This window comes from Abramis brama (assembly GCF_963993115.1).
Source record: "Abramis brama genome assembly, chromosome: 4".
NCBI lineage: Eukaryota > Metazoa > Chordata > Actinopteri > Cypriniformes > Leuciscidae > Abramis > Abramis brama.
In genome coordinates this window covers 51,741,057-51,763,690 of record NC_139966.1, presented here as the reverse complement: position 1 = coordinate 51,763,690, position 22,634 = coordinate 51,741,057, and the positions used below count along the sequence as shown (strand labels likewise).

The 22,634-nt window shown below is 38.7% G+C and overlaps 1 protein-coding gene across 4 annotated transcripts; it reads right to left on the bottom strand.

Annotated features, from left to right (window-relative positions):
* Nucleotides 1-273: 273 nt before the first annotated feature.
* On the bottom strand, nucleotides 274-10,945 carry vegfab (vascular endothelial growth factor Ab). 4 transcript variants are annotated; one of them, XM_084111694.1, is made up of 8 exons: nucleotides 10,204-10,945; nucleotides 9,131-9,173; nucleotides 8,353-8,549; nucleotides 7,739-7,815; nucleotides 7,348-7,380; nucleotides 5,129-5,194; nucleotides 2,654-2,800; nucleotides 274-2,121 (listed from the first exon to the last, which is right to left on the bottom strand). In XM_084111694.1, exons 1-8 carry the CDS (start codon nucleotides 10,369-10,371, stop codon nucleotides 2,100-2,102), a joined length of 753 nt encoding a protein of 250 aa, XP_083967820.1. In that variant the 5' UTR covers nucleotides 10,372-10,945; the 3' UTR covers nucleotides 274-2,099. The 4 variants fall into 4 exon arrangements, with proteins under 4 accessions (XP_083967820.1, XP_083967817.1, XP_083967819.1 ...); XM_084111691.1 differs by having other exon boundaries at nucleotides 2,654-2,797; XM_084111693.1 differs by lacking the exon at nucleotides 5,129-5,194 and having other exon boundaries at nucleotides 2,654-2,797; nucleotides 10,204-10,943.
* Nucleotides 10,946-22,634: the final 11,689 nt, after the last annotated feature.

Sequence of the window (22,634 nt, the reverse complement as noted above, 5' to 3'; positions counted from 1 at the left end):
GCAATACGGTACAGTATGTATGGATACAATCGAGACATGCAGGAGCATCATACACCTGTTTTCTTTGGGATCAATTCTTTGATGTTTTCAGATTAAACCAAATTATTTGCAGAAGGCGATTAGTCCACAAAAAGTAAAAGTCAAAAGTTTACAAGAATTAATATCATACATGCTCCTGAATGGCAATGATGCTTCTGGAATCATAAATGAATCAAGATTATGATCTTGAGGTGTTTTCACGTTATCGTACAGTACAGACGCATCAAAACTGTGAACGTTTTCAAACAAAATTTTATAGAAAAAGGGCAATATAATTTGAAAATAAATATGCTGTACTACATTACACAGACACAAAAAGATGTTAATATCCAAATATTTACATAGAGTAAATAAATAATGTTTAAACTGTAAAACTCCAATCAAACCAGACCACATTTGAGCATACTGTTTCAGCTTGTTAGATCTTATTATAGTAGAAGTAAATGGTGACATGAGTTTGGCCTATATTTACATTTGGCTGCTATATTGTTATTCAATACGCATGTCACACTGACATCAAGACGGTTTCGTCAGGACGGTTTCGCCAAACGTACTCACACATACACGCACACAAACACTAGCCTCGTATACACACGAAATCACATTTACACAGTTGTTAGAGATCACACGGCACACACACACATCTGCAGTAAGGCGGCAAAGTCAAGGCAGTTGGCAACATAACTCACTGATCAGTTATAGGAATGTTTCTCTGTTCATCTACGGAAAATAAAACAGGATGAAAAGCTTTTTTTTTCTCCAGAGAGCCATGGAGCTTTGCAGACGAAAAAAGGACAAGAAGATCCATCTTAACATAACACTGCACATAAATAGGTCAAATTAAATACAAAGAGATAGAATACTGAAAATATTCAAAAAAATAATAATAATAATCATAAATTACTGAATTGTTTGGGGGAATAGATTTGGACTAAAATTCCAAGACTGAATGACAACAAAAAACCTAGAACAGAATTGTCATCTTAAAGGGATAGTTCACCCAAAAATTTACATTTTGTCATCATTTACTCGCCCTCACGTCGTTCCAAACCTTTAAGACTTTCGTTCATCTTCGGAACACAAATGAAGATCTTTTTGATGAAATCTGAGAGCTTTCTGTCTAAACCACTCTATTCATATGGATTCGTTTAAGGGTCAGTTGCGTAGCTGTCAATGGAGGGACAGAAAGCTCAAAAAGATCTTAATTTGTGTTCCGAAGTTGAACGATAGTCTTACTGGTTTGGAACGACATTAGGGTGAGTAAATAATGACAGAATTTTCATTTTTGGGTGAACTATCCCTTTAAATCCCCAGTAGTGTGAAAGCATGGAATCTAATCACACAATCTATTCAAAGTGGTTTCCAAACATGTCAAAGAATGAATATCCCTTTAAGGAGTGAATATGACCAAAATCCTCGAGTTTGCCTCGTCAAGGTCAGAGCTCTGGTGCAAACATTTACCACAGCGGCCAGCAGGTTTCCATGGCATCACTGTGTGACATTCCAACAGCAGAATCAGTTCGGTCTACCATCAAAACTCCAGTCATTTGTCCATCTCTAAAAACACACGCATTGTGCTCAGTGTTCACGTACTTGGAGGAATGATTCCACAGCGTGTAGTGGACGCTGACGCAGTTTTGCAGTCCTCCAAATGTTTTGTTTGCGCTCGTTTACATTTAGATTCACATGAAAAACTGCACAGCAGACCCAAATCCAGTGATGTGTTTCGCTGAGTACGACTTTGAGTACGACTTTACGCACGCCAGCCAAGATCAGAAACGTTTACGTAGGTCTTTTGCGAAGACCCTTTAGCAGCAAATCAAATCCTGTGATTTCAGTCTCTCGGTTCGCTTAATACACACATGAAAATCATGAAAATATACAGACAGAGCATTTCATTGACTATTAACCCCCCACCTCTCCCAACCCCTTCACTTCATTCTCTCAATATCTCCGTGATGGAAAAATGAGACCAAAGTTCAAAGCTGAAAGTTCAAAGTGCTGTGAATTATTGGAGAAATATTCCTTCATGTCAGAGTCCATTCTGAAATCTGTTCGGTTCACCTCCTTGGTTTGTCACATCTGGGAAAGTAAGTAGAAAAATCACAAATGAAATTTCTATAACATTGTTTTCTCCTAGACAGGAAGAAGATTAAACCTTTGCTCAAGGTTCTTGCCAAACAAAGGCTCCTTCTGACAAATAGAGTATCCTACATATGTCTCCTACATTTTCAGAAGAGATGCATCAATGTCTCAAACTGTACTCTGAATTACCAAGATGCAACGATTACCAGAACCAGATCATTTTTACATTCTTTCAATATATCAACATATCTTTCAGTTGATTAGGAGAAAGATCTGAGACAAAGCTTATATTTAAAGAAGCAGCAACCAACACTTTCAAGGGAAAAGGGCAGGTTGTCATAAAAATGTCATAGGGTTTGATACAATGTGACGATGAGTAAATGATGACAGAATTCACTTGATCTCTGACTGAACTATTGCTTTAAACACATCTTTTGTCAAGGGATGTTTATGACAATACAAAAACAGGACTAGTCTTGCACTAACATGTGTAGATACACACAAAAAAAGTGTAGATTTACAAACACACCTGCAGGTCCTTTCGTTGAGTTCTAGTTGTCTAGACCTGCAGTCGGCTTCAGAGTGTTTACAGGAGCACTGACACGTCTCGGGGTCTTGAACAAACAACCTTCTTCTCCTTTCAGAGCATGTAGAACAGCAAGGCTCACACTGACTACTGAAGGGCGAGAGAATGAGAGAAAAGGAGAAGGATTGGGGGAGATTACTGCTGACACATAGTAATGGCCATTATTAAACACTTTCACTCAAACATACACACACAGGCACTCAGTGAGTCAAGCAGTACACTTTTTGAGCCACCCTGGTCTGGTACCACGGCTTCGCCCCTTCTGAGGGTCCGAGGGGGTTTTGTAGAGTGTAAATAGCTGAAGCTATAGGCAGGATGTGTGGCCATGCACCTGCAAGCTCAGTTGATGCAAGAAAACAATCAAAACTTTTCACTCTTTCCATTTTAGAAAAGCATACTGTAATAAAAGGCAGAGAGAGAACAGTGCATAAGAATCCAGTGTTTCAGTTTATTGCTTCTTGTAGTGTTGGATCAGGGTCATCAGGACACATGTACAGTACGAAATGATGGACTCCATGAGGATGATTCACACGCATTTGTGCCAACTGACCTTGTTTGAAGCCAATATTGCTCTGAGGACAGGCTTATCAAAACCACATTCTAAATTCTACATTTAACCCTGACCTGACTTTAAATCACAACAGTGTAAAGGCCTATTTACACAAAGAACGATTGGCATGAAAAACATGCACAAGACTTATAGTTTACCCATTTATGTGCTTTCGCCACTTTCTTGACAGGAAAAAAGGACAGGAATATTGTGAGGAAAAAGGACTGTGTTAGGGAAATGTCAGATTTATACCTACATGAGCACCACATCTCAATGATGTTCTTAGTATTAAGTCACAATAAGATTTTACATCCAAACTTGAAATCCAAATCTTCTCAGAGAATGTCATAAATTCAATGTGAATAGTTGTGGTGCAAACAAAAACACTTTCATGGTCTTTGTCTCGACAGGCCTTAAATCTAATTTATTTATTTATTTATTTTTATATGAAAACCCAAACCCCAGCCCTCAGAAAAATACTGACCTCAAAAGCATCAGTCTCACAGGAGCAGACTGTCCTCATGTACGCATTTCTTTGAAATACATTTCACTTTCCAATTACTGGGAGAAACACCAAAGTAAACAGGCTTTTTGACTTTCGTAATGCTGTGCGGCAGAGCTCACTCAGCATGACAAAACAAAACTCAAAAAAAAAAAAAATATCTCACACAATCCCTCTCATAAGTCAGAGAGGACAGAACAATGTGAGGATGATGGTCATAATACAATGAAAAATTGTGAGAACAATAATTCACATTCCAAAAACAGGAAGCGGCACAAACAAGGTTATGATTCCAACAGAATTATTGTGACAAATTAGTACCATCAACAGAAAGCCATGCGGAGTGGGTCAGGTGAGTTTTTATGTCGGCTACCTCCCCACTGCTCACCTCCTCCAATCATAGAGCTTGATTTATTTATTAGGTGGCACAAACTATAGAGCGCAATTGTACGGCTCCAGAAATAGAAATCCCATTCATTTCCCCCATTGAAAAACAGATAGACCTACCATGAGCTCAGAGGAAGTTAAGCGATTTTCATTTCTGAATTACCATGAAGCGCTGCACTACTCACAATCATTAAGCAAGATCCTCCAATAAGAGAACGTGAGAACCAACCTTGGAAATGAGAACAAATCTCGTTTTGCTAGGTTGCTTCTGAGGCCACTGACTGTCCATTCCCATAATGCACTGCTAATGACGAAATCCAAGGAGTTTTCATTCCCACAACCAATATATGTCATTACTTTGCATATTGTATCGTCTGTATACATTTTTCTTTATGCCTACAATTAATGACTTGTCAGACTTGTTAGTGTATTGTGGCTCTTGTTTGGATTACATCATTCACAATGCTGCATGGAATGAATAGTAGATTCTCTCATAAGAGATTACTTTTTCCAAATACTTGCTTTGTTCAAATCAAAGGTTGTATTCCTATGATTCATCTTGGAGTTGAATGGTTTGGTTAAAGGCTTAGAGCGCTTTACCGAAGATGCCTAAGGAGACTGAATGGGAAAACTTTTGACTATAAAAGTGGACAGTCACTGTTGCACTCTACTGGTTTGTACCTTTTGCAAAAACAATTCATAAACAATTTGGCCAAACGTTGTTTATGTCAATAGTTTTAGCATGTGCTTCTGCATTAGTAAGGCAAGCTCTGTGAGAGCAGAAATCGAGCATGTGGTTTTGTGGCATGGTCAGTTTTAATTAAGTGGCAGAGGAGTTGATGGATTAATGGCAATTAACACCGTCCGACAGAAATACACTGATTAAAGGAGGCATAAAATCTCCTCCCAAATTAATTTGACGACCAAGAGTGCCACACTCAGGTGCAGGTGAGAGGAGGCGAACGCAGAGGTGACGTACAAATCCCGCTTTTTTTCACGGTTTTTCTTTCTCTTTCGCTTTTGGCCTTTGCCCTTCCGGGGTTTTCTGGAAAAGGGAACATGACAAACAAAGAAGAACATCGAAAAACAAAAACTGAATCGGAGTTGTTGCAAAAGATCATCCACACAGTCAGATTGCAGTGAACGTAGTGCTAAAAATGATCCAGATGGAAACATCAGTAAACAAGTCCCACTAAAACACATATTTCTCTTCTTATTCTTGTATTAGTGCCTGACACGACAGCGAGCTCCAGGGGCGTGAGACATGATTTCTAAATAAAAAGCCAGCCAGGCTCTGGGAAAATTCGCCAATACTTCAGAATCTCTCTCACGAAGAAGTTTCAATAAATAAACAAGGCATTAAATCTTCAAAAGCAACACTAATGTTAGCAGGATTCCTGGCTGGTGCAAAACACAGACAAACTGATTCAAACTGAGCCAAAGCTGAAAGCTCAAAGTCTACTGGCGAGATTTCACTCTTTTATGTTAGTGAAGTCTAACGGAAACCGTCAACAGTTCTCTTTCATTATAATGACAATACTGATCAATCAGCAAATCAATACTCAGTATTAGCGACACACACGTACATTTATCTTTCAGATAGCTGAGAATCCTGGCATATCACGTCAGACACGTCAGGCAGCAAGAATGTGAACTTTCCCCTATCTCGCAATCAGAGTACAAACTGATGTACTGCGATCTCTTTAAGGTTATTTGCATTAGTGGTTGACCAACATGGGTTTTTCAATGCTCTATGAAAATAAGCAGAGAGCAGGGTGACCAACATATGCTATATTCACAAAAAATATTTGAAAACATTTAATTAAAAAAAATCATTCCATAGGCGTCTCTTATAAACGATAGGAAGTTGAAGCTCTTTAAAACGAACGTCAGGACTATAAAGATGAATTTACTGCTATACGCAGCTGACAAATCAGGCTGGTTATTCTCTATACGATTACATTCATTCTTTTCATAGATCAGATTCAATCATTGTCATCGGTGTCTGTGGACACGGTGCTCTGTCGTAGAACAGCCTCTGGGCCACTTGTTTACCAGAACCAGAAAGCACTTAAACTTTTTAAACCCCTAGAGATAACCTCTGACCCATAACACATCAGCCACAAGATCAACACCCTCAACTTCAGTAAACTTTCAAACACTTCGGCCCACATTCTCTGGTGAGAGGGAGGCATCGGAGAGGGGGTTGACTGACCGCTGCAGTATCTCTGAGGAGTGGAAACGGGCTCATAAACAAATGCTGAAAACATTATCTTATCGCCGGACGTAAAAACACTTCAGAGATGACAAATCTCTGTTACCTCAATGAACCTCAAATCATAAAGCAGAGCTTAGCCGACGGTAGGATGAATGTAGGGTGAGGGCACTGAACTAGAGGGCGAAACTCGCACACCTGTTCACGCAGCTCTTCACACACCTGAGGGACTGAATTTACACTTGAGAGAGCAATGTGCAACGACATGAAGACATCAAAAAGGAAGTGAGATCAGATAATGGTGTAAGGGTCAGAGAGTATCTCAGTTCAACTGAAGAAGGCTGGATTAACAAAATCAGTAGTTCTGGTCTTGTGCTAGGGCAGGGCAATATATCTTAAAAAGGCTTTTTTTTAAAGTGTTTTTTATTTCACTAAATGAAAAACATTTAGAAAGCATGTATATGTATAATAAGACATATTCATTTGTATACTTTTGAGTGATAAACAAATTGTTGAATCAGAAGTGATCACAACATTCACTGATTGTCGTGAGATATTTACAATGTCGTTTGAATTTATATTGCCAGCAAAGATATCATGCATACATTACATCGCCCAGTCCTAGTTTTAGCTTAGCTTTAGTTTGACAATGGTGCAACTAACGATGTTCAAGATCTAAATCACCTGTTACCTCATACCATGTATTTAAAAACAACAGTGAGGAGTTCCACTGTTCTCTCACAATCAGATTTTATGGCTTTATGTAACATGAAAAGCAACGAGTTTAGATGAAAGGATCAGGGAGAAAAGGAAAACAAGAAGGAATACACCTAGCTGGAGATAAGAGTGACTGAGATAAAGGCAGAGAGATTAGGAAACAAGAATGAATGCAAGAATGATGGAGGGGAAAATGACAAAATAATGCGAGAGCAAAAGCACACACACACACTCATACACACAAACACAAGAACAATGTCACTCACTTTTCTCTTTTCTCTGGAAGATTTTTTTTCTGCCTGAAAGAGCAACAAAAAGAGCGAGACATTACCTAAGTGAACGTGTTTGTTGTGAGCACAAAACAGAACAGACAAACATCCATTAACACCCCTCAGTTATATTAATACAGCTAGAAATACAATTATAGAGCAGACAATAGATGGCATAAAGAAGTGTCCTCAAAAGTTAGCTGAATCTGACAGCCTTCCTCTAGGGACAGGCGTCCTTATAGTAAAGTCTTCAAAAGTAAAAAATACAATAAAAACTTTTTTTTTTCTTTTAAATGGAAAAGGTTTTCTTTCATGGGTAAGAAATTATTTGACCACATTTAGGTAGCTATATGTATGTATGAGTGAGTGTAGAAATGAGGATTCTTACCGACACTGGCATTCACTGTGCTCTGCAAAACTCATGAAAAAGTCACCTTGATGACGGAGTGGTTTCAATCTTTTAATCTACAGGAAAAAAGCAATAACAAACATTAAAACACCACATCATAGACATATAAGGCAGTGTTATTGTTAAAGGGACAGTTCGCTAAAAAATGAAACTTTTGTTATCACAAAAGAAGATATTTTAAAGAATGTTGGTAATCAGACAGTTGACGGTAGCCATAGTAGGAAAAAAACACTATGGAAGTCAATGACTACCGTCAACTGTCTCCTTACCAACATTCTTTAAAATATCTTCTTTTGTGTTTAACAGAAGAAAAGAAACTCATAAATGGTGAGTAAAATGATGACAATTTTCATTTTTGGGTGAACTATCCCTTTAAGTAAGAGCTACATTCAACACTACCTAAAAATTGGCTACTCTCATTCAGAAGAAACCCTGCTAGCTTGGCCAAAAAGAGAGAGATAAAGGGTTTGAGTGTGGGAGACAGTAGAGGAGTGTAGGGTTTCCAGAAAGTAGACTTAACAAGATTCAGACAGATAGTGGGAGAAAAGGGAGAGAAAAAGAGAGCAACAGTCTGGAAGTTAGGGGTCTCTGACCTCCAAGGTAATGTTGTATGTGACGGTGGGGGTGCATTCCATCATCTCATCATTGCAGCACCCAGCACAGCGGGTGAGAACCACACAGGACGGTATGAAGATATGCTCTATGTCATCAGGATATTCCTGTTGAATTTCCACCAGCACCTCCCGAGGACGACAAAGTGACTTGTTATACACCTCCATGAATGGCACCACTGCAAGTAAGAGAAAAAAGAGGAAAATCAGTTACTTGGTCGTTTGTTTGCCAAAAACGTAGGACCTTTTTGGCCAAGAGTTGGACATTTTTTTCATGGCAAACACTGTTTGAAAATCAGGGAGCCCTTCTAGGAATTTGTGACTGACAGGGGTGTCCATTTTCCTTGTGTTGCACTCGACCTACTTAAAAAAAAAAAGACCCCAAAGTAGCCTGTGTGTTTATTCTGCACAGCTGTTTAAGTCTCTATTTTTACATGAAGAAGAAAAGCACAAATGTATTGTAATTTAATAATGTGTAGTCTGGTTCTCTAGGTTAAACAGAGATTGAGCAATGGGCGGTATTGAGCAATGAGCGGTTTGGCAATGCGTGATCTAAATTATCCCTTGGAGATTTAGAGATTGGAGATGTAATACAAACCATACTGGATCGTGAGCTTCTAATAAATACAACAATTTATCCTAAGCGATACAGTATCAGTTTGATTAAAGGCACAGCATTGCCCTCCTTAACCCATCCACCAGAGGGCGCTGTATGTGTCCAGTCTCTGGATGACACCACTGAGTTCAAGCAGAAACTCACCATCATATGTGCTTTTGCCTCCCTCCCTGGGTATGTAGGCACTCTGTGGTAAAAAAAAAAAAAAAAAAACGAAATTTTTGACAGAAATTAATATTTAAAGACTTTGTTCAGTTATACATATTTGTTCACAATAAATAATCAAGAGTCCTAACAGGTTTGACTAGTTATTCACCACGGCATCATTACTCAAGTTTTAGGATGATGCAACAAATTACCTAATTTCATTTTAAAGTCAAAGTTCTTAAAAAAAAACATAATAAGGTTAGCTCTCACAAAGAATGATTATTAGTGTGTGTGTGTATATTTAAACGGTTTTTTTTTTTTATATATAATTTTACTCAAGTGCACATATCAACAATTATGGCATTAACCTGTAGTATACAGAAAACTATATTAAAAAGGGACTTAAGTCTTGGCCTTGAAAGATCTGAGACTTGACTTAGACTTGGCCTTGATAGTCTTTTGTCACGAGTCTAGTCTCAAATCAAAACTGGCCTTGAACTCTGCATTAGAGACTTGTGAACATGTCAGATCACACACTTCAGATTTTGCAGAAGCTCCATGGAGACACGTGCACTTCTCGATGAATTTCATCGAGAATAAGAGTATTTGGTGAAGAATTTCTGAAGATAGGCTGAAATCACAACCTAATGATTTATATCTCTATATTGTGGTCTCCTGAGGCCGGATATGTTAGTGCCCGGTCCGTCTGAACTGTATACTGTAGCTGCGCCTTTAAAGCGTAATAATATCACTAAGGTGGCTGATAGGGCCTTCACCAAAATCGACAACAAACTTCCAAACAGTTGAATGAACTTGGGTTGCGTATATCGCTGGATTCCCCCGGTTGTAACCTGTCTATAGTGTTAAATGGCTCAATGTGTGATGATCAGATTGGCTTGTTCACGTAATTTTGAAGAGCTTGGCAAAACATGGTCAATGACCTCGCAAGGGGAAACACAAGGACGTCCAATATAGTGGCGCAGACATTACATTCGAAATAACACTATTTCATATTCAACCAATACGTCTGCGTCTTACTCTATATGCATGCATAGGGATATACAACTTACCTTGACAGCTGAAAAATACAGAAGCGTCACAATAAATAACTGGAGCACGCGAACGGCAAAGTTCATGATTGAATATATAAGGCGAATAACTCTTTTTAAAACCCTATCCGATGATAGGCGGACTTTAGCAAACGCATTGGTAAAGGTCTCAGAAAGCAAGTTAGACATGAGTAAAGGCTTCTTCACACGGGGTCCGAACTATAGGGGCAACAACAATCCCATGTTGGTCTCACAACACGCATGCAGACACCTGAGAGAGCGTGAGACCCACGGAAAATATGTTATAACGTCTCTCAGCTGTTGCCGATTATTTTCAGAATATCCAGAAATATGAGAATCCAGGACGCAGGTCCTCTCACATTGTTGAGAAGTAGATCAATTTTTTCTTCCAAAGCTATTACAATCCACATCACAAAAGTAATCCCATGCTTAGTCTGCCACTCGTCTCCAAGTGCGTTGGGTTCATTGGGAAAGGGACGCAGAATGGATAAGAAACTCACTCGCTGATAAAACTTTCAGTATTGCCCATTCAGTGATACCAGTGAGAACACAAAGACGCCGAAGAGAGAATGCTATATCCAAGCGCACTTCTAGTCCCTACGAATGCACACTGCTTTATTCCGCTTCCTGTTTGATTTGTCGGCTTGATTCTCAAGTTCTCTCCCTTGCCGTTATGAATGATCACGGACGCCACCGTTCCCCAGTTTTAACGAACAGCTTCAGCAGTCGGTCAGTTTTGGCAACGCAGTGAGATTGAAACTCATGCCATTGGACGGAGTCACTGCGATGGGCGTGACTATAGTGGTGTGCCGTCCAGTGTCTCATTTAAGTTCAATGCGCAGATGTCGACTTATTGATAACTGTAAGAGCTTCTGTAAAACGAGAGATCTCACTCTCTGATTGCAGAGTGCTGGTATCAATTATGTTTAGATATTTTGTATAAAAGCGGTACGGCTACTGTTTAATCGCATGAGCAAACAGTCATCCCTCTTATTGCAAGTACATTACATGGCTCTCTGAAATAATTGATTTTAATTGGTCAATTGCGTCATTCATCGGCCAAATATTTCTGAATAATGACCGCTGTCCATAGAGACGCAGTATAACTGGCCACTCGTATAGTTCAGCGTATGTTCTAATAAAATACTTTAAATTGATTAAATTATCCTTATATATTCTTCAAACATTTTATTTATTTTGTATAAAAAGAGGGACAATGTAGGCCTATAGTGAGCCCACATTATAGCAAAATAAACCCATTTATGATCACCCTGAAGAGCTTACTTTTATAAAGGCTGACTGTACATATTCCTTATTTGCTATTTGTATGCGTAACAGTTTGATCCAAAAGTCAGAGACCACAATGAAAAAATAAAATAAAATAAATAATAATAATAATAATAATAATAATATATATATATATATATATGTGTGTGTGTGTGTGTGTGTGTGTGTGTGTGTGTTGCCTTTTTAATACATTTTCATTATACACATTATACTATAGTTATAACAATCATATAACTGAGTGGAAAAAACCCCGAATTTCAGTAGCCTATTGATGTTCCCCCATTTACTTTAATAACAGCATGGAATATGGCAAATTATGCTTAATATATTCCTTTATTACATTTCAACATTAATATATTATACATATCAATAATTAATCATATATAATAAGTAATATCCGCTGCGTAATGATAGGTCGTACGTGCAGAGGCATAGCGGTCTACAGTATGTGCGTAATCCCAGTTTGAATATCATCGGCATCACATGACGGGAGCGCTGACGCCTTTTTGGGGCTTCTCGGTCATATGCAAGGTTGCTTGGAAAACGGAAAGAGTGCAAGGTAATGAGGGCGTGATCACATGTGTAAGTGTGTGAGTGTGTGTCCATCACCACGTACTGGTGTGTGTGCACGCGCCCGCGCGTAGGAACGACGGACTCGCTTCTAGCGCACGCTGGACATGTGAGCCGCGGTCAGTCCGGCCAGCGCGCGAGACTTCACAACAGACCCGTTCGAATTTACAAGACATTCCTTCTTCGGCTTCCATTAACAATTTCACACAGAAATATTAAATCAATCAAAATGATGAGTTAAAAATGGAATATTCGTCGTTTTATTTCCGTATTTCAAATGAAGAGATTTATTTTCCCTATAGGCTATAGGCTACATATACATGCCACTTAGTAGAAACAAGTTTTTCCTCTTGTGGCAATTTCACACGTAGGCAGTTCATTTGAAATTTCATTTGCATTTTCTTTCAAATAGTATCCCTTCTCTCATCCCAATACATAAAATCCTCTTAGACTTGACAGTCGGTTCATGTATAATAATAAATAAATAATAATAATATAATAATAAATAAAACTTATATTTAGCGCCCATTTTTTTAAAGCTCCTGACTAATTTGGTTTACTGTAAGTTGCATTGGCGCCATCTGCCTGTCACTACACGTATAACAGATGTAAGGGGCTTCCCCGTGTTGCCATGTCCACTTAACCCCATGTCCACTTAAAAGTAATTTTGGGCTTATTAATATGGGCATGCGTGCGTTTCCGTGTTTGAGCTTACTTCCAGCATACTGTGGCATATTTTTGATTGTTTGTAAATTCATACTACAATAAATCAGATCAACGAAATCAAGCAATTCCCATTGATCCATATAGCATACACATCCATATGCACTAACAGCTGGTGTCCCATATGTAGGCTTACTTTTGTGAGCCAATTTTAAGGAATTTATTGTCAGACTTAGCTCCCATGTTACTGACCATACAGTGAAAGTCACTTGGAGTAAGATTACTAAGAGAATGTATGATGTTAAAACGTGTCTTAATACTGTACATTAGATAAAGACAGCCTGATGGCATATCTTGGTCATAGTGACAGAAATCCTTCACGAAATAGCATGTCTCAGCAACTTCAGAAAGGCACCAGCGCTCTCTCTCTCTCTCTCTCTCTCTCTCTCACACACACACACACTCAGGACGGACACACACCTCAGTAAGGGCTGTTTAGTCTGAGTGGAAACCTTGAGTGCAAGTTGAAAGAGTGGGAGGAAGTCTCAGGGAAAGAAATAAGTGGATATACTCAAATAAGACCAAAAGACAGAAGAGAGCAGGACAGAACGAGTTAAAAAGAGGGAAGCTGATGTAGGAGGTAATGAGAAGAGACATTTGTTTTTTGTTAGTGTGGTTTGCACGTCAGATTTTAATTGAAAAAAAACAGACAGATATGAGCTCCACTGCCACCTGTTAGAAACACTGCAAACTCAGCAGAAACAAAGAAAGGACAAAACTAATGAAGTTTACACTCCTACTACTCATCCAGAAAGATTCAGTGCACAAACACAGACCCACAGAGGGGAAGTCACCAAAAACGACTGTACTTTCATTATCATTCTATAGAATGCAACAGTGACCACCAACATTTTCAGCGGCATTGGGTTTTAAATCATTTCCCCATTCATTCCATACAGGGGCATTCAAAAAAAAGAAAAGAAAATTAAAGTTATTTAGGAAAAGGTGTATTGTTTGATTTTCATGTAGTCTGCATTTGTTTAAAATCAATTTCTCTCTTGAGTGGCATTTTACACTCGATTTCATGGTCATTGCATTCATAGGTTCATTCATAGTTCTGTCTAGTGTTCAGTGCTCTAGCAGCTCTTGATCTGTGCTTCACAAAGAGAATCTATTACACTTCACTATCACTCACTCAGGTATGGGGCGAGTCCTGTATGCATACACCACACCCTTCCACACACACTCACACAGGTCAGTGTCAGAGGGGAATGAAATGGCCCGTAGCCAAGCCCAGATTAGAGACTACCCTAAATGCAAGAACTGGCGTTCCAGTAAAAGCACAGCTCAAATATCCAGAGAGAATTGGGGGAAATTTCTGCCATATCTGTCAGAAAATATTCCACAGCCATCAGGGAATTCAGAGGAGAAAATCAGACTCAAATATGTAGGTTTCTGGCAGATCCTGAGAAAATGCAATCCTTCAATTGGGTTTACTCTGAGACTAATCAAATTATTAAAATGTTTCCCAAAATTTCCCAGGCTGAATACAAGCTCTATTGAGAGCATCAGATGTATGCTTGCACGATAGACAGTCCTTGTAAATACATAACTGTCAAAGCACCAAGGGACTAGTTGAAATGATTTTCTGTGGTATATGGCATCATGGCACAGATGCGGTTGACAAAGCTTAACTTTTACTTAACCCAGAATATTCCTTAATAAAAGCAGAAGAGTTCATCATGAAACCTGATTATGTGGTTGCATCATCCCTAAAGGTGGCATATTAACCTCATTTTTAAGAAGTCTTTACCCAGTGTGATTAGTCACTCACCTTGCAAGTGGCAACTCTAAGTCATATTTGGATTATTTGTACATATTCAACAACAAAAAAAAAAAAAAAGGTGCACTATGTAACTTTTTATGTTCAAAATTAACAAAATTTAAAGTCAATAGTATACACCATCAATCCTTCTTCCAAAATGTATTTTTGTCTTACCCTGATTCACTATGGTGAGCCCGTTAGAAGTGTTTATATTTTAGACCGAGCGGGATGCTTTTCGTGGGGAATTGCATACTTGTGTCACTGGCTTGTGTGTGTCTCGTCATTTTCATAAATAGAGAAAAGTTGTTACTTTGATGGATATGGGTGTGGCTTTGATTAGTGGTCACAACGAGTTCAATTTTATTGAACAGATACATTGCCATATGTAGCTCCCTAAAAGAGTTCATTGTAAAGCATTATCTGTTGTGAAGGGTCATTTACATATACATGTTCACAATTGTCACGTTTGTTCTAAACTACAAGCAGTTTTTCTGTGAAAAAATATTAGGGGAAAAAAAATGTAACACTGACTGCAGACAAGTCTACACAATGTACCACAGTTAAAGAGCTTAAACTTAAAACACCTACCATGTATTTTCATGTCTGTGATGCTTCTCGAGATTACATCCTTCTCGGGGTTTCCTTGTGGAAAGGTTTGTCATACAATATCCAATTTTTCTCAAGCATAATGTTATTTTCTAAGCATTCAGATTGATATAAGCCCTACAGGAAATTAAACAAGTGGAAAAATTCCATTCATCTCCATTAAGACTCTTTTGACAAGAGCAAACCAACCAGCAACACTCTAGCATCATGGTGGTGACTTTTGCATGGGCACGCATGCACCAATAATGTGTCCTCCAGATAATGAAGAAAAAAACCCCCTAGGTGTTAGTATTAAACTTGGAACATGGATATGCATAGATATGTTTGTTCATAATAACCCTTTGTATTTGATAATTATTGTCTCAAATGCTGATCTTGCATCAAGTGGCTTAAAGTTAGAGCAGTTGTTTTTCAGTGAAGAGTCCCATGGTTCTGTTGTAGGAGTATTCCAGACCGACAGTGAGAAACCTCGTCTGAGCTAACCAGAATATCCGAGGAACTCTGACAGATTCTTGGACAGGACACAAAGCAGATGAATTCAGTCATTAAACTTAAATGGCCAATAAATCACTGCCATTTTGATGGCAGAGCGAGTGACCCCTGACCCCTCCAGCTGTGGCAAGTGTGCAGCAGTGTTGTAGCGCACGTCTACACGACCTGAAGCAACCTTAAGAGTAGAGCCCTACACTGAATGTACATCAAGGCTTTCCCAGAAACATGGCAAATACTCACACTCCCCTCATATTTAAGACATATCAATAGAAGAGGAACGAGCATTCGCCTGTGATTCACCTGCTAACCGTAAAAAAATAAATAAAGATAAAAATAAAAAACCCAGATGTAGTCCAAAAGTGACAAATTGGCCCCATGAGTATTTTTGTTCCTGCAGGGTAACAGATCGGAAATACAGGAGGTTGGCATCGGGGAGACAACACGCTAGAACCGCATTTCTGAAACTGTATGTAATACCAATCATTTGTAAACACACAACATATATCTTAGCTCTCTGTACAGCCTAGCATGTCAAAACCAAACCATATGGCACATGAAAGGATCTTTATGGATATAGCTGTTTGGAAAAAACTGGCAGGGGGCGGCAGTCAGGCCTTGATGTAAACCCTTCAAACAAGGAAGTTTTCAATCTGTAACTTTAACCAATCTGTTGGATACCTTCAAAGGAGATGAGTACCAATCACTCAAACCTCCCTGCTCTATCACTCCATGAGGTGACATTCAGCAGATGTTTCATTCTGGCTAATGAAAAAAGCTCCCTGTGTGTCTTAAAGTGTTCATGTGTCTCTTTACTGTGTGTGGGACAGGGCTAGGGCTACGAGTAAACTGGCAGGTCTTCATAAACACTGATGTATTTTATTAGAACACTTCCGAGAAATTATGCAAGTTTCTCAGCTCAAGATTTCCACAGAACTACTCTGGAAGACGCTACACTTTTAGCAGTTCTCCACAAAGTTGGTTTGGGTGGTTTGGTGTATGACTGAGTAATTGGGTATAGATTACAAGCTCTTACTGTATTTTATAACACCTGCACATTAAACAGAAATGGAAATTTCCTAGGGAGGCAGAAGGAGAGGGTAAAATGTAGCCCACTGTGTAAAGATGCAGTCATTCTTTGTCCATGCACAAGCAACTTCACTGGCCCAAAAAAGGGGACACAATTACAACAAACAAATCGAGCCTGAACTCAAAACTCATGACACATTTGAATGATTCACTCCTTTAAAAGTGGATGCCTCCAATTACTGCAGTAGTGCTGTATGGGCTGAAATGCACTTATCCCCAGTTCACACAAAAAATAAGAAAAAAAGAAAAAGAGATTTAAATCTCTTTAAATTTAAATTTAAAGCATTCAAAATTCCTCACCTGCTCCTGGTTACATATTGCAAGACTTGGATTCAGATTTGGATTGAGAGAGATTATTATTATTTTTTAAGTGTAGAAGATAAGGTTCCTAGTTTTTTGGTGGCAGAATTATACTGACCAGAATACATTCCAAAGTGCCTTTTGGTGCAGATCAAGGTAGTAAGGGTGGAACGTGGATAAAACTCAATGATCACATTCAGGCAAAGATTTCTGGGTATTATTAGTTATGTCCAAAACAAGCACCCTGTGGTCCAGTTACGGTCCTGTTGTCTTCCGGAAGGTAAAGCTAGTAACCCCTCACTGGTTTGGGTCATAGCTGCCTGACAGTGTTAGGCCTCATCATTGCTCTCCTGAAAAAGGGTCTGTTCCAGGGACAGGATTCAAGGCTGGGCTAAAATGTCAAATGCCTGACTGATCAGCTAAACATGATGCTTCCTAAAATCCTTATTCCGTTTTGCTTGACTGAATGAGGGTGTTACGCCTATGACCTTTGACTTCTGATGTGGTGGTGAAGGTACCTTGGAGCAATAGTAAGAGATAAATACTAATGCAGACATGAGGAAGGAGAACAGGAGTCTTGTTTGTGAATGGATAGGCAGATATTAAATAAGTTAAAAGCTCCAAAAAACTTTAGTAGTATTACTCACAAGATTTAAAACAAAAAAAATGTCTCACCCTGACCACAATGACAATATATCCTGTGGAAAACAACTGCATGTCTTGTTACTCCATGTGTCGTGGTCAAACTAATATTCCAGCATTTTTCCAGTTATTGTCATTTTATATGCAGAAATTCCCCCAAAAATGCAATTTCTTTCATCATTCACCCATCCTCATGCCTTTCACAATGCATGGTACACAGAAGAAAATGTTTTAGAAACAGTTGAGTGTTCTTCTCCACACAATGAAAATATATAATTGAACATATTCGAGATCACTCACAAGCCTTTCAGTGGTTAGATGACACGTCTTCACATTCACACTTATGGGCTTAGAAGACTTGGAAGATATGGCACACTAACTGTAGTCCTACTTTTATGGTTTTGGCAGTTTTTAGTTAATATATGCTTTCATTTTATGGTGAAGAGCAGAGTGAACACATTTCAAAACTTCTTTTGCTTTTCACATTAAGAAGGTCATACAGGTTAGAAAGATATAAGGGTTAGTAAAATATAGATTTTTGGGTGAACAATTCCATTAAAATATGTGAGCAGACCAGGTCAGGCTCTAAAGCAAACAAACATGAACACTTTTTTATTTTCCTTTTCATTCTGGCACTACAGCAGAGGCATTCTTCAACATACTTAGACTTGGCGAGGATAAGATCATTGTGAAACTTATAGAACTTATAGTACTTAAACTATAGAAAACATCTATGATTGCCAAAGCTTTTTAAAAGACTTATAAGTATTTATAAGGCTTTAGTATTTTTTGAAAGTGGTGCGTGTATGTGTGAGACTACTTGGTTAAGAGTAATGTGCGGATGTTTTTTTTAAGAATCTGTGTGAGGCGAGGGTTGATCATTTGAGTGGTTTTGTGGAATTTCTTAGCCTAAAGCCTTAAAGATCAACAAGACATGGATGGTTGGATGGGTGAAGGTGGGACTTTGAAGTGTTTCATGTATGAAGGTTTTTGATTTTATGCATATATTTGTGTTTCATTGTGGGGGTGTGTGAAAGAGAAAGATCATGGCCCTACCTCACAGTGTGTATCACATTTCAGGGGCCAATTTCCCCTGTGTGTGTGTGTGTGTGTGTGTGTGTGTACAGTGCGGCGCTTCTGTCTTTGCAGCACCAGAGCGGCAGTGAAAACGAAGACCCCCCTGGGGCAAATCTTCCGCTATAATGACAGATCTTTTTATGAGGTAAAAATTCGTCCTTGGTGGCCCATCATCACGATGATGGGTTTCTCGTAATACTCATTTGAGAGCTCACTGCCAGAGCTCACAAGTCTTGAACTGACTCAAACCAGCCAAATTCACTTTTACTCAAGAGTAGAGGAAAGGGAATCAGTCTTCAATGGGGGACAGCACAAGCCCTATTCGGATAGGATTAACTTTACAAGGGTAGATGGAGTAATGTAATTTTACCACAGGATGACAGTAATATTAATGGCCAATTCGCATGGGATAAGATATCTCAGTAAAACTAGCAGAAGTGGGAGGAGTAACTCGATTTGCGCATCGCCGTCACCCTCCTGTCGTCATGTGCGTATTACGTTGATTCCTGATATCACGTGCGCAAACAACCTATATTCATATAAAACAGTTATGTCCGGTTGAACGATGTATTAATTAACTTCAGATTGGATTGTGTTGGTAATAGGCACTTAACGCTAAAAGATGTTTCGTGCCTCTAACAAGTGCTTTCGATCTTCTTTCTGATCTGAATGGTATGTGTTGAGTTTTGCCACAGACTTGTCCCAGCGTCTAGAACGCAACTGAATGCTTTTTCAAGCATCTCCATACTTGAAAAACAACGGAAAACTACGTTTAAACAGGAAATGACGAAATATTTACGTACATATTTACAGCGGGTCTATTAGCACGGGATTAGTATTACCCGATGTAATTTTTCCAGACCTTTTTACTGAAGGTAAAAGTCGCTGTAATCTTTACTGACATTGTCCGTAATGATTACTGAGATGGCACATTCGGACGGGACTAAAATCACAGAGAAGCTCTGGTAATTATTACTTTACCCGACCACTCCATGTTAAACTAGTCCCGTCCGAATAGGGCTATAGATGTTTAATGATTCAAGACTTGAGGAAACACATCAAATCTGTGAAGTATGACTTCTCAGACAAACACTTTAAAACAAACAGTTTCATAGAACCAGATCACAGACAAAGACTAGCATAGGATGAAGAGACTATTAAACATGGATGTTCTGTGATGGTCTGGCCTTTCTCTAGAAAAATATTTTTGAAGCAGAATCGCCATGAATGCAGAAATCAGGCAGAGGATCAGGGTTAAACCAGCTCTGTGTGTATTAGCGTATGCTGGGACAGAAGCCAAAAAAAGCATGGTTACTTTCTCAGTTGCCATCTTAACAATTATAGGAATAAGATAAGCAACATGGCTGTTATGATATCCAGAAACGCCTTGGCTTCAATTTTGAATGAAAGGCTATGATGAGTTGGGTTAATGATGGAGGAGGTGGATGTATGAAAGTGAGCAGAAAGTAAAATTCCCAGCCACCCCCTGCAGGCTATGTATTAGTTTAGCTCCATTCCCTTTGGGATCTGTAGTTTTAGATCTGTCTTAACTCAGAGTCTCTGCTTAGTTTGTATTTCACTCCTCAAATTGCCTCTTCTTTCCGTCTTTCAAGCTAAGTTGTTCTCTACCTTATCCATTTCTCTTTGTCTGTCTATTTGTTCATCAGGCTCAACCCACTGTATGACATATTAGTGTGTTCTAGTGACCCTGATCTGTACCCATCCCCTCTGATACCCTTGAAGGGACGTCAGCAAACATCCCACTTACCTCATTATCTGCTACCAAAATAAAAGACTGGGTAGTAGTACATATTGCACTTTTTAAAGGCCATATAGGTATGAAATGAGTTTTGGAGAATTTTGAACTGAACTATTCCTTTAAGAAAAGAGATGGAGAGACTGTACAGAGATTTCGATCATAGGCACCTCTTTGCCATATTGATTCATTTTTGTAGAATGTTGCAGAAGCATATTATGACAGTTGACCATTCAGGAAACCACATTACAGTGCTGGAGACATTCAGGATGTGGAGTGGTGTGGGATAAGTTTATGTGGTCAGTACAGGGATTGCTCAACTTTACTACTAAAGGCCTTGAATAATCTACTACAATACAAACTGCTTGCAAAACTAAAGTTCAGCATTCTACAACAGGTTATCTGAGTTGCTATTCTCGCTGTATTCTGAGTGAAGGTGAAATCAAGACCCTAATTCATTATGAATCTGTAATCTGTTGTAAATAGATTGTCAGTTGATTTTCTCTGTGATAGTTACTGACCAACAGAAGGAACCAAAAAGAGATTCTTCAGTGGGAAACCACCTGGGTTGGCAGGAACAGCAGAGAGCTCTTCCTGCTTTTGACACTGAAATCAGAGAATCCTCTGGAGCCACTGATCAAGAATCAGATTTCTCTCACCCACATCTGATCCACAATCTAAAAGCTCAAATTTATTACAATAATGAATTCTGAACTGATGGGAAAAATAACTACAAAGGTAATGTCCACAAAAAGACAATCAACAATTGCAAACACACACATGCAGTGTGTGATAGATGCATCTCTTAACCCACTTTTAATGTTTGTCCTGTGGGGCGTTCTGGTGTGTGTGTGTGTGTGGGAGGACAAATGAGAATGAGGTGAAAGCTGTCATTGAGAAGTTGCAATTAAAGAGAGAGTGCTGGAGAGAGTCCAGGATTGGGAGTCAGATATGCCACAGTTCTGCCTGAATGCCACATCAATGCTCTCATTTAAATCACTATTTTACTCTCTTCTCCTCTTTCTGATCTAATGCCTTCAGCCTTGTCTCATCATTTCTCTGTTCCCAGTTTGTCAGTCTTGTTCTTTTCATCTCTTTCTATTAGACAAATAAAAGAATGTGTTCTTAAAATAACTAAAGAAATGTATAAAAGAAACGAAAGAAAGACAAATGTTGATATACAGTATATAAAAACAGTATGTACAGAAGGTATTTGATAAATGTATAAACATACTGTAAGACAGATCATTTATTAAATACCTTCTGTACGTACAGAAGGTATTTAATAAATGTATAAACATACTGTAAGACAGATCATTTGCTTTCTGAAGAATTTGACTGAAAATGTTCATTTAAATCGCTGATTTTGATCACAGACTTTGGAGTCTTGGCGAATATAATAAAGTTTTCTTTGGAAATTGCTAGAGGAGTCCTCAGGAGAATAAATTAGAATCAGGAGATTTAAGAATTTAATTTTGCATTGCTGCATATATCGAGATATCAGGAATTTTCTGTGACAGACAGTTTGGAATTTTCTATATTTCTATATTCAGGACAATAGAGAGATCACTGTTAGGCGGTTAGCCAGTGAGGTGAGCCGCAAACCACAAACACGCGTCCACACGCACTTAAACACACAAAAACAGACCTCCATCAACAACCTTCTATGCATGTTTGAAATAACAGAGCAAAGTGGGAAAAACCTCACGCTTCCTTTTTAGGCTGATCCTTCATTCATGTCAGGAGCATAACCATGAAATTGGTATAGAAAAAAAAGTGCAAATCTGCTCGATTCTAATTGTCAAATAAAACTATGGCAATTGGTTTTACAAGAAATACATAAAACAGTACTAATCTCCAGAGTATTGGAAACAAATTCTGAATGTGATCATTGTGACTAAAGCCCTGTTTACACCTGGTATTAAAATGCGTTTTGCATTTAAACAGTGTACAAACTTGTGCAAGAGGGTATTAGAGCGCTAAAGAAGATATTTAACCAATGGACACACATAAGTGTATGCACATATTTTCTTTGAGAGTGTCTACACTTGGTTTACAAGACGACGACATCCTCCCACAACGACAACTGGAAGTGGTTCTGACCACACAGACACCTTACTCACGCCA